Source organism: Terrapene carolina, unplaced genomic scaffold (genome assembly GCF_002925995.2).
Source record: "Terrapene carolina triunguis isolate 2854851 unplaced genomic scaffold, T_m_triunguis-2.0 Scaffold66, whole genome shotgun sequence".
In the NCBI taxonomy this organism is placed as follows: domain Eukaryota; kingdom Metazoa; phylum Chordata; order Testudines; family Emydidae; genus Terrapene; species Terrapene triunguis.
In genome coordinates this window covers 38,550,314-38,561,628 of record NW_020664417.1, presented here as the reverse complement: position 1 = coordinate 38,561,628, position 11,315 = coordinate 38,550,314, and the positions used below count along the sequence as shown (strand labels likewise).

At 49.9% G+C, this 11,315-nt stretch overlaps 1 protein-coding gene across 1 annotated transcript in view; it reads left to right on the top strand.

Annotated features, from left to right (window-relative positions):
- The window catches only part of VEGFC (vascular endothelial growth factor C), a 143,832-nt gene extending 132,742 nt beyond the window's left edge, over nucleotides 1–11,090 (top strand). Inside the window, exon 7 of the mRNA XM_024194089.3 lies at nucleotides 10,377–11,090. Within this exon, the coding sequence (XP_024049857.1) occupies nucleotides 10,377–10,491 (115 nt within the window). The 3' untranslated portion in view covers nucleotides 10,492–11,090. The remainder of the gene's footprint in view (nucleotides 1–10,376) is intronic.
- The last annotated feature ends 225 nt before the right edge of the window (nucleotides 11,091–11,315 follow it).

Sequence of the window (11,315 nt, the reverse complement as noted above, 5' to 3'; positions counted from 1 at the left end):
GCGCCGCGGGGGCCGCCGCGGGACCCGAGCCGCGCCGCGGGGGCCAGGCCGGACCCGAGCCGGGCCAGAGCCGCTGGGGCCTGCGTGCTCGGCTGGAACCGGAGCCGGACTGGGCCGCGCCTCCCCGGAGCCCTTCTCGCGCCCCCCGCCACTCCAGCTTACCTGGTGCTGCCTGCCCGCCCCTGCTTCTTTTCAGACTTCCCACGAACCTCTGATTCGCGGGAAGCAGGGGAGGGGAGGAGGGGGAAGTGAGCTGAGGGCGGGGTGGAGAGCTGCAGTGCAGGGCCCTCTTAGCGCGGGGCCCAATTCAGCCGAATCGGCCTAAAGCCGGCTCTGGCCCCAACTCCGGCGCGTCGAGCAGACTCGGCGACCAGCACTGCGTCATCAGTGCGCAGCAAGGCCCCCTCCACCAGCCGGCACCACTCCCTCCAAGAAGCAAGGGAGGGGCTCCGTCTCGCAGTGGTGCCGACAGAAGGAAAGGGGAGAGGCTGGTCCCTCGTTGGGCAGCCCTCGGTCCCCCCCCGGGCCCAAAAGCTCTGACTCGTGCTGAGCAGAGCAGCCCGGCACCGTCCACACAAGCGTCTCCTGCGGCCAGAATGCCATCAACACCGGAGGCTCTACCGGCTGCACGAGACATTCTGAGCCTACCGGTACCTGGGGCGCCACCGGTGACGGGCCCTCAGTCCCGCGGCAAGACGCCGCTGGGTGCTCGTCAGACCTCCCCAGCGCGGCACAGCTCCCACTCCGAGGACCGATCCCTGCCTCGTTCAACACACAGCGGCCTGTCAACTCGCAGCTTCCGCCCGCCCTCGATGCCAACCAGGCTAATCGGTTCGCTGCCTGGGCAGGAGTCTCGGGGTCCCTCCATGCTGTGCAGTAGCGGGCGCAAGCACCAAGACAGGCGCCGGAGACGCTCGTCCTCGCAGCGCAGTTACCATAGCCGGTCTCGGCGCGACCGACGTCGACGCTCCTGCTCAAGTTCCCACTCTGCCAGACATCGCACACGGGACTCTCCTTGCGATTCTCCAGCTCCCGGCGCCGAGGCAAGTACTGAAGCTGCACTTCTGATGGGTATTGGTCCTCGACGCCGAGGTCCCAGTCCCGCGGAAGACGGCGTCGCAGGCACCGTCGTTCCTACCACTCCTATGGGACCGCGTGCTCGACAGTGACCTCAGCCTCGGCACCCATCTCCGGGGCCACGTGGCTCAGCTGGACCAGCCAGCACCACCCAGGCTCTCAACTTGGACAGTGGCAAGGGGCCCCGTGGCAGGAACAGTGGTGCCTAATGGGCACTGTGGCCACCGATGCCCGCCCAGACAGGAACCTACTTGGTGGCCGGGGCGTCCCAGTCTCCATCTCAGCCGAGGGACAAATCGACAGGTCATGAGTCGGCGGCTCCATGCCCGGACTCCGACCTGGGGGTCAATCCTCCGATACCAACCGAGGCCCACGGCGCTGGATGACACCATAATGGCACCCCCGCCCTCTATCCCGCAAGAGGATTTTAAAGTGCGTCAAGACCTGCTAAAGCAGGTGGCGTCCAACCTCCTGCAGGCCGAGGAGATGGAGGGCCCATCTGACTCCCTCTTTAATGTACTGTCTTCCTCGGCACCGGGCCGCGTGGCACTACCCCTTCCCCAGGGTGTAGCCAACATCTCCAACACCTTGTGGCAAACTCCCGGCTCCTTGGCCCCGATTTCCAAGAAGGCTGAGAGGAAGTACTTCGTGCCGGCCAAGGACCATGAGTACCTCTATTCTCACCCAGCACCTAACTCACTAGTGGTGGAATCTGTGAACCACCAAGAGCGACAGGGCCAGCCCGCACCCACTCCTAAGAACAAAGATGCCAGAAGACTGGACTCCTTTGGTAGGAAATTTTATTCCTCTGCAAGTTTCCAATTCAGGGTCGCCAATCATCAGGCCTTGCTGAGCCAGTATGACTTTAACCTATGAGAGTCCCTGCCAAAGTTCGAACCTCTTCTCCCGGAGCGGGAGAGAAAGGACTTTAAGGCTCTGGTGGATAAGGGGGCGATGGCGGCCAAAGCGGCTCTTCAGGGTGCATCGGACGCGGCCGCCCGTTCAATGGCATCTGCGATATCTATGCGCAGGGCATCGTGGCTCCTGCTGTCCGGGCTATCGGTGGAGGCCTAGTCCCTCATGCAGGACCTGCCGTTTGATGGAAAAGCTCTGTTCGCAGATCAGATGGATGTCAGGCTGCACAGGATGAAAGATTCCCGTACCACTCTGCAAACCTTGGGCCTCTACGTCCCTCCGGCTAAGGACAAGACAAAACCACAACCATCGGCTCAACTGGCAAGGAGCAGATACGAGTCTCCGTACAAGAGGCTGAGAGACCAGAAGCGCCGGTCTCAGCGACTGCCCCGCAGCCAGGGCCCTCTAAGGGCAAGAGGCAGGGAAAGAGGTGGCTTTGACTATTTGTAGGGGGCACCAGGGCAGTTGCCAGGGAGACCCCCCCTATTAATAAAGTTTGCATTCTGCAACCGATTGTCTGCCTTCTTCATGGCGTGGTCCCGTATAACTTCGGACCAATGGGTCCTCAACACCGTTTCCAGGGGCTACACGGTGCAGTTCAGCTCACTCCCACCCAACCACCCCCCTCCCTGATGGGCCCGGGGGACCCGGAGCATGCCCACCTCCTAGAGCAGGAGGTGGAGCAACTACTGCACCTGGGGGTGGTGGAGAGAGTACCAGTAGAATTCCAGGGCAAGGGTTTCTACTCCCGATATTTCCTGGTCCCAAAGGCGAAAGGGGGCCTCAGGCCCATCCTGGACCTGCGGGATTTCAACCGGTTTCTGGTCCGCTCCAAGTTTCACATGGTGTTCCTGGCCTCTATTATCCTCTCCTTGGACCCAGGGGATTGGTACGCAGCCCTGGACCTTCAGGACGTGTACTTTCACATCCATATTTTCGAGGGGCACAGGCGCTTCCTCTGCTTCCTAGTGGGGTTAGACCACTACCAATTCACAGTCCTCCTGTTTGGCCTATCCACACCACCCAGGGTTTTCACAAAGTGCATGGCTGTGGTAGTGGCCTACCTCAGATGGGAGGGGGTATAGATCTTTCCATACCTGGACGATTGGCTTCTCAAGGGCAACTCTCGGTCCCAGGTAAGGGCCCATGTGGAGCTGCTCCTGTCCACATGCGTCTATCTCAGCCTAGTGGTGAATGAAACCAAGTCAACGTTAGTTCCAGTGCAGCACATAGAGTTCATTGGGGCACTGCTGGACTCCTCAAGGGCCACAGCCTCTCTCCCACTGAGCAGGTTCGAGGCCCTAAAAGATCTCATCGCCTCGGTCACGGCTTTCCGGGTGACAACGGCGCGAGCATGCCTTCGGATCCTGGGGCACATGGCGGCATGCACGTATGTGGTCCGCCACGCCAGGCTCCAGATGAGGCCCCTCCAGCTCTGGCTAGCCTCCCAGTTCTCCCAGGCCCGGGACGGGCTAGACAAGGTTCTCACGGTGCCATCCCAGATACTTGCCTACCTACAATGGTGGTCTTACCCAAGCAATATGCTGCAAGGGGTTCCCTTTCGGGAGGTGACCCCATCTTTAGACCTGGTGTCCGATGCGTCAGACTTGAGCTGGGGAGCTCACACAGGGAACATGCAAACCCAGGGAATGTGGTCGACCTCGGACTTGTCCCTCCACATAAATGTCAAAGAGCTCAGGGCAATATGGTTGGCATGTGTTGCCTTCAACATGCACCTTCGCGGCAAAGTGGTCAGAGTCCTGACCGACAACACCAGCGCGATGTACTATATCAACAGGCAAGGCGGGACTCGTTCCTTAGCCCTCTGCTGGGAAGCCCTGAGCCTATGGGAGTTTTGTATAGCCCACGATATCTCCCTGAGGGCGTTCCACTTATCAGGCGTCTGCAGTACACAAGCCGATCACCTCAGCAGGGTTTTCTCCCCCCAGTACGAGTGGTTGCTCCATTCGGAGGTCACTCACCGGCTCTTCCGAGAGTGGGGAGCTCCCCAGGTCGACCTCTTCTCAACCCGCCAGAATCGGTGTTGCCCCCAGTTCTGCTCCGGGGGGGGAGTAGGGAGGGGTGCGATCTCAGATGTCTTCCTCCTGCAGTGGTCAGGCCAGCTTTTCTACGCTTTCCCACCGTTTCTCCTCATCACCAAAGTCCTGCAAAAAGTAAAGACAGACAAAGTGCATGTCATCCTTATAGCCCCAGCGTGGGCCCGCCAACACTGATACGGGACCCTCCTGCACCTCTTGGCGGCCCCTCTGAGGAGGCTGCCACTTCTCCCAGACCTCCTCTCTCAGGACGGAGGCCACCTCCTCCATTCCAATCTGGCCACGCTCCACCTAATAGTGTGGCTGCTCAGTGGCTAGACAAAGAGGTGTTCGGAGGAGGTCAGGCGGGTCCTCCTGGAAAGTAGGAAGCCGTCCACATGCTGGACATACCTGGGGAAGTGGTCCAGATTCTCCAGGTGGGCGGGGGAGTGGGGAGCCTCCCCGTCGTCCGCACCGCTCCAGCTCATCCTTGAGTACCTCCTGTCCCTTAGGACCCAAGGGTTGGCACCCACCTCTGTCAGGGTACACCTGGCGGCCATATCGGCCTCCACCCGCCGGTGCAAGGGCACTCGGTCTTCTCTCATTCTATGACCTCCCGCTTCCTGAGAGGCCTTGACCATTCATTCCCGTATGCTAGACCCCCTGTGCCGCAATGGGACCTAAACCTGGTGGTGTCCCACCTCACTGGGCCTCCCTTTGAACCCTTGGCTACGTGTTCCTGGCCTCACATCTCATGGAAGGTAGCCTTCCTTGTAGCAATCACTTCGGCCTGTCGTGTCTCGGAACTCAGGGCCCTGACCTCGGAACCCCTATACGGTCTTCTATAGGGATAAAGTCCAGCTTCGCCCTCATCCAGCATTTCTCCTGAAGGTGAGAAGGCTCTCCACCTTCCATATGGAACAGAACCTGTCTTTCTTCCCGTGCTCTGTCCTAAGCCCCATTCCTCCAACGAGGAATGCCGCCTTCACACGCTCGATGTGCGTAGGGCGCGGGCCTTTTATCTGAATTGGACCAAGCCATTCAGGAAATCCTCGCAACTTTTTGTTGCCTCGGCCGAGCGTGTGAAGGAGTAACCAATCTCTACCCAGCGTCTTTCCCGCTGGATCACCTCGTGCATTTGCACGTGCTATGATCTGGCAGGGGTTCCCCTGCCCCCGATCATCAGGGCACACTCTACGAGGGCTGAGGCCTAATCGGCTGCCTAGGTAGCCCATGTCCCTATGCAGGACATCTGTAGGGCGGCTACTTGGGCCTCAGTTCACACGTTTACTTCGCATTATGCGATCGTCTCCCAAACTAGGGATGATGCCGGGTTCGGCAGGGCGGTTCTGCATCCTGGGAACTCATAACTCCTACCCACCTCCAACAGATACAGCTTGGAATCACTTGTGGAGTACACATGAGCAATCACTCGAAGAAGAAAAGACAGTTACCTGTTCCATAACAGCTGTTCTTTGTGATGTTGCTCATGTCTATTCCACATCCCGCCCTCCTTCCCCTCTGTCGGAGTTGTCCGGCAAGAAGGAACTGAGGGTGGGGGGAGCACGCAGCTCCCGATAGCTCAATATAGAGGCACCACTCCAGGGGTCGCAGCGGTGCTCCCCCAGTACGGGTACTGCTAAGGGAAAACCTCCGGCACCGGTGCACGTGGTGAGTGTACACACCTACTGTGGAATAGACATGAGCAACACATCTCGAAGAACACCAGTTATGGAACAGGTAACTGTCTCTTTTTTGTTTAAGTAAAGCTAAGCAGATATAACTCAGATAATACTGCTTGGAGAAACAAGATCACTAAGTTCATTAATACTAGTAGTAATAATAGTAATAGTAAATATTCATAGTATGAGATACATATTTGTTCAGTTACCTAAAACCATTGAAATGGTTACAAAATTAACATTTTAATTTATTTATAAATATTCTGGCAGCACCTAAAAGGCCCCAAACAGCACTGGTGGACATAGAATAGAATATGGATCCTGCCCTGAAGATTTTAATATCTAAAATGACAAGACACACAAACAAATATAGACAAACATATCAAAATACAGCTCACATGGTACATCTCTACTCCCTCCATTCTATGTTCAGCAACAGCTCCTGGCCACTCCTCGTCCCTGACTTAATAGGAAATAAGGGCAATTACCACCAGGCATTTGGCACCCCATAGGATGGGGGCTAAAGGTCATCAGTGTCTTGTATAAATTCCTTCTGGGGTGCAATGCAAATTACACTTTGAGTTGTGGTCCATGCACCACAGGAATAAAGTTCACTGGTAAGAGATACATTTAGTGATCTTCTCCAACCACAGAATGTGCCTCTTTAGCGGTGTTATGCACCAGAAAACAACATTAAAAGAATATTAAGGTTGCAAAGTCAAGCACTCAAACGTTAGGAAATGCCAGAATTAAGTTTGCCTGTGCAACCCCCTTGTGCATGTGCATTATGATACAGTCTTTAATTGTAGAGTCACATACTGTATTTTCCAGAGGACTCCTGCCTTGGTCAGCGCACAGGCTGGACAGTGCTCAATTAATGAGCAGCTATTCAATATTTTGTTTTCTCCTCATTGTCCAGTGCCTTATTTACAGCATACCATTCAAACCCTGCTCTGAAAACAGTTATTCACTTCCTCATGTGCTTTTCTATGGTGTTCTTCACTATAGTATCCTTGTGCTTCACATTTCTGTAAGGAGAGGGGCGGGAGGTGGTATCCCCACACTGTCAGAGTCCCAATTACCAGTCTCTCTCCCTCCACATCTGCAGTCCTAGTCACCTTGCCCAGCCAGTCCCAGGCCCCCACTCCTGGCCCCTCACCTGACATTTCTTTCCCCACCTCCACTCCCTGGCCCAGTCTCTTTGTCCAATCAGTCCCAGTTCTCCCCCCCGCACCTCCTTGTCACATCTGTCTTCCTACCCCTCACCCAATCTCAGTGTTCCCCCAGCCAACTGTCTCCCAGTATCCCTCTCAGTTTCCCTTCCCAGCTCTGTGTCCCCACCAGCTCCCAGTTCCTAATCTGCCTCTTTGCCCAGCAAGTCCTATTTGCAGCCTCTTGCCCCCAGCTCCAGTCTCCTTGCCCACTCAGTCCCAGCTTGCCTCCCCCTCTCCAGTCCCAGTATCACCAGATTCCTGGTCCCAATTTACTCCTTTCCCTTCCCCCTGCTTCAGCTTTGGGCCCCTCTGCACTTTAACCAGACTGTCCCCTCCCCCATGCTGCCTGGGTACAGGAGATGTGGGCTACCTTCTCTTAATTCCACAGCCTAGGCCCAATCTCCCAGCTCAGAGAAGCTGGAAGCAGCATTTACAGGGAAAGTCTGGCTTTGCCCTTGTAAAAATGTAGGCTGGAGCAGGCCAGGACACTCTGTGGGGATGGCAGCACATGGGCAGTCTGGTCAGCACTAAGAGTTGTGAAAGGACCAAACATGCTCCATGAGGACAGAATCTTCTGAGATTTTAGTTGTTCTCTTCTGGCAAGACTCTACTGGGCATGCGCCTGCTATGATTTTTCTAAGGCTTGTAACTTGGAATGATACAGGCAGAATCCCTTTTGGGGATGGCAAAAGGCACATCCTTGAGACAAGGTGATTCCCCCAGCAAATTGCTAGGACCTGCTCCAAAGCATGGGGACATGTAGAGCTGCTTGAAAGAAAGGTCCCCGGAAATTTTTTTTAACAAGGGGAAAAGTTGTTTGCCCCTAGCCTCGTTCTCAAAAATGCCTGAAGCATTTTGGCTGAATTTTTCTGAAAAAGAGTCAGGTTGAGGCAGACACTTGACGCATAAAATCAGTCCAGATGGTTAAAGTTTGACAGAGTTATAAGCAACTGAAAGCACTGTCTTAGAATGAGAAGTATTGCTCAACCTTAACAATAGGTAACAGTATCAACACCATCTATAACTAACTGTTCTTCCCTCACTCTTACCTATACAGACTATCAGCATAGCTAGGTTGCCGTAATTATGCCAGCAACCACATAGCGTAGACACTGCCAACAATGATGGAAGGGGTTTTTTCATTGGTGTAGGAACACCACATCCTCAACCAACGGCAGCTACACCAATGGAAGAGTTCTTCCATCAACATTGGAGGTTAGGTCACTATAGCTATATTGGTCAGGGTTGTGGATTTTTCACACCCCTGACTGACATAGCTATGTTGGCCTAACTTTTAAGTGTAGACCAGGCCTAATGCCAGATTGTTTTGATGAGGGCAGAGAGATCTGTGGGCCAGACGAAAGCATCCAGACGGCAGTATCCAGTCTGTTTGACAGCCCTTATCTACTATTTTTTTCATTTATGTTGCCCAACTGCTTTGCTAGGGTTAGGCATCCTGGGAAATGCAACATGCAAATAGGTAAGTTTTTTGGCTTTGCCTTAAAGATCAGTGCCTCAGATGGTATGACCTTCTAGTGGGAATTCAGACAAACGCTTTGAAATCTTTAAATGAAAGGCACTATAGAAGGACAAAACATCATTGTAACATGCAGCCCAGAAGGCAAATTCTACATCCACTTCACCCCCATTTTTGTATCCACAGAAGATTAATTTTCCCAGTCCAAATTTACTCCTGATTCTTTTTTTGCTGGCAGTATCAGGGATGGTATACAGGAGGATAGGTGCATTTCTATCAAAGAGCCACATTATTTTGGTTAGGGGTCAGCTCTGCCTCTCTTGCTTCAGCATCCTCAACACCTTTCCAACACTAACACCCCCACCCCAAACTTCAGGTGTTGTATATTTTACAAAATGTTTAGCATTAGGCAAAAGGAGCAACGTGATCTTTTACAGAAATTCCATGAAAGTCGTTAATTTTTTCCGAGATAGCTCTAGAGTTTGACCTAAGTGACATGATATAACATGAACCTCGGAATTACATAAAACCTGCTAATGAATCAGACCACTGTGACAAATTACACTGAAATATCTGAACAAGATATGGCTAGTCAATAACTACCATTACTGCTGTGTCTTCCTCATTCTTTACTGATTTCTTCATATTCATGTTCATTGGTTTAATTAATTGGCTTGCATTAATGTAACTGTAATCCAAGATCTCATTTTATAAACACATTACTGTAAAGTGGCAAGTCAATGTCCAAAATAAGCATGCAATGTGCTAAACCATCTGCAATGATAATTAGAGTATGCATAGTCTAAAAAACAGAAAAAATTGCCTGGGGAAGAGAATATTAAAAGTACCTCAATAGTATATTATGTGGTATCTGTAAACAGAAATATATAGCAAGAATTATTACAATAGAACATCATTATACCAGTATGTTTCATAAAACAGAGACACATTATTTAAAGACAAGTTTAAAATATAACTGTTGAAACTTGAAACATATACTTTTCTCTCTTGAGTCGCTGCCAATGTCTGAAAAAAGCCACAGACTAGTACTTTGTCTCCATTACACACCAGAGGTTATTTGGCATTGTTATTGTAAGGTTATTTTAGGTCAAGCTGTTAAAAAAAAATGAAGTGGGGGGAGAGAAGCCAAGAAATTAGCTTTGTACAACTCCTTGTACAAGCAAATATCCACTAATGAGGAACATCTTGTTTATAGATGTAATCTGTAGTTTAATGATCTATTTGCATTAAAGTTATTTCAGTTAATATTGTTGTTATTATTACCCTTTCTTCTCCTTTAAAATTTACCATATACATATGGGCCTGGATCCTACAATAAAAATCACACAGTGCAATACAGCAAACAGACTCCCACTGAACTCACTGGGGATCTGTGGAAGTATACAGGTTTTCCCTGTGCAGTTCTCAGTGCAGGATCAGGGTCATAGTATAGAAAATCCATCTTTTCTATTACGCAAATAGCTGGTAAATATACAGAAAAAAGTAAAGTATTCTGGCCTGTAACATCAACTCGTTAGGGAATGCTGGCTCAAGCTAGGAGACATTCAGTAGTGGCATACTAAACAGAGTTGCCTACTAGAAAAAAATGTTAGAAGTATTTACCAGAATAATATACCAACGTGTACTCTAGCTTAGAATGTAATTAGAGCTGGGTAAGTATTTCAAAAAAGTATTAATGAATATTTATTTGAATAAAACCACAGAGTCACCTCAGCAGTATTTGTAACCCTATTTATTTGCTTTTCATTGCAAGAAAGTTCACAGAAATGGAAGATAAAGAATATTCATGCACATATGTAATACTCAGACCCATCTCCAATAAAATATATCTTTTATAGGATTTAAGTGTTCTCTGGTATAAGTGCAGCATAAGTGTACACAGTCAGATGTATATTTCTCTTTGATTCATGTGCCTGCCCCATTTTACCAATGGCTTTTTGTTTCCTTCCTCCAGTTGCTACAGACCACCGTGTACAGTTAGAACGAAACGCTGTGAGCCTGGATTTTATTATAGTGAAGAAGTGTGCCGTTGCGTACCCACATATTGGAAAAGACCGCTTATTAATTAGTGAAGAAAGCACTACTTGCCATTTTGGTGTACATTTTTCCATTAAAAAAACAACTGCGTTAACATTGGAATTAACTGTGCACCAGAGACCCTGTGGGATTCACAGAGACAGACACATTGTGCTTTTTCCCCAAGAAATGTGGAAAGCACATGTAGACAATAATGGGGCTCATGTTGTGTAAAGAACTCACTAAGGACTTGTTTTCTGCCAATGACAAAACAGCCTTGGTTTTCCTCCTTGTGATTTTTTTTTAAAGAGATAATGACTATATAATTTATTTCCACTAAAAACATTGTGCATCATTCCTGTTTATAGCAGTAACAATTGTTAAAGCTCACTGTGATCAATATTTTTATATCATGCAAAATATGTTTAAATAAAATGAAAATTGTATTATATAGTGGTGAGAATGTTTAATTGATTATTTTATGACCCAGTCTGTACAAACCAACCACAGCTCAACAACGTGAATGGTGGTTCTTAAAATAGTTTCTGGAAATCCAGAGCTAGAATTCCTATCCAATAAAAATAAGTGATTTTATGAAAGAAAGTGTAAGTGAGACAGCAGTAAACTTTTTGTATCTGGTTAAAATATCTAGGCTGAGCTATTAAAAAAAGTTATATTTACAACATCTATGTCCAGTGATATTTTACTATTTACACAAACTAGCTAAGCATGGGTGATATTTCATAAAAACTATTATGAGTCCTCTCTATTGCACAGGAACAAAGCTTGTTCAGAGGAGAGCAGCAGCTATTAGTAGTCACATACATGCATGCTAATATATATTCAAAATATTTTATATGGTAAGTGTTCATGCAGG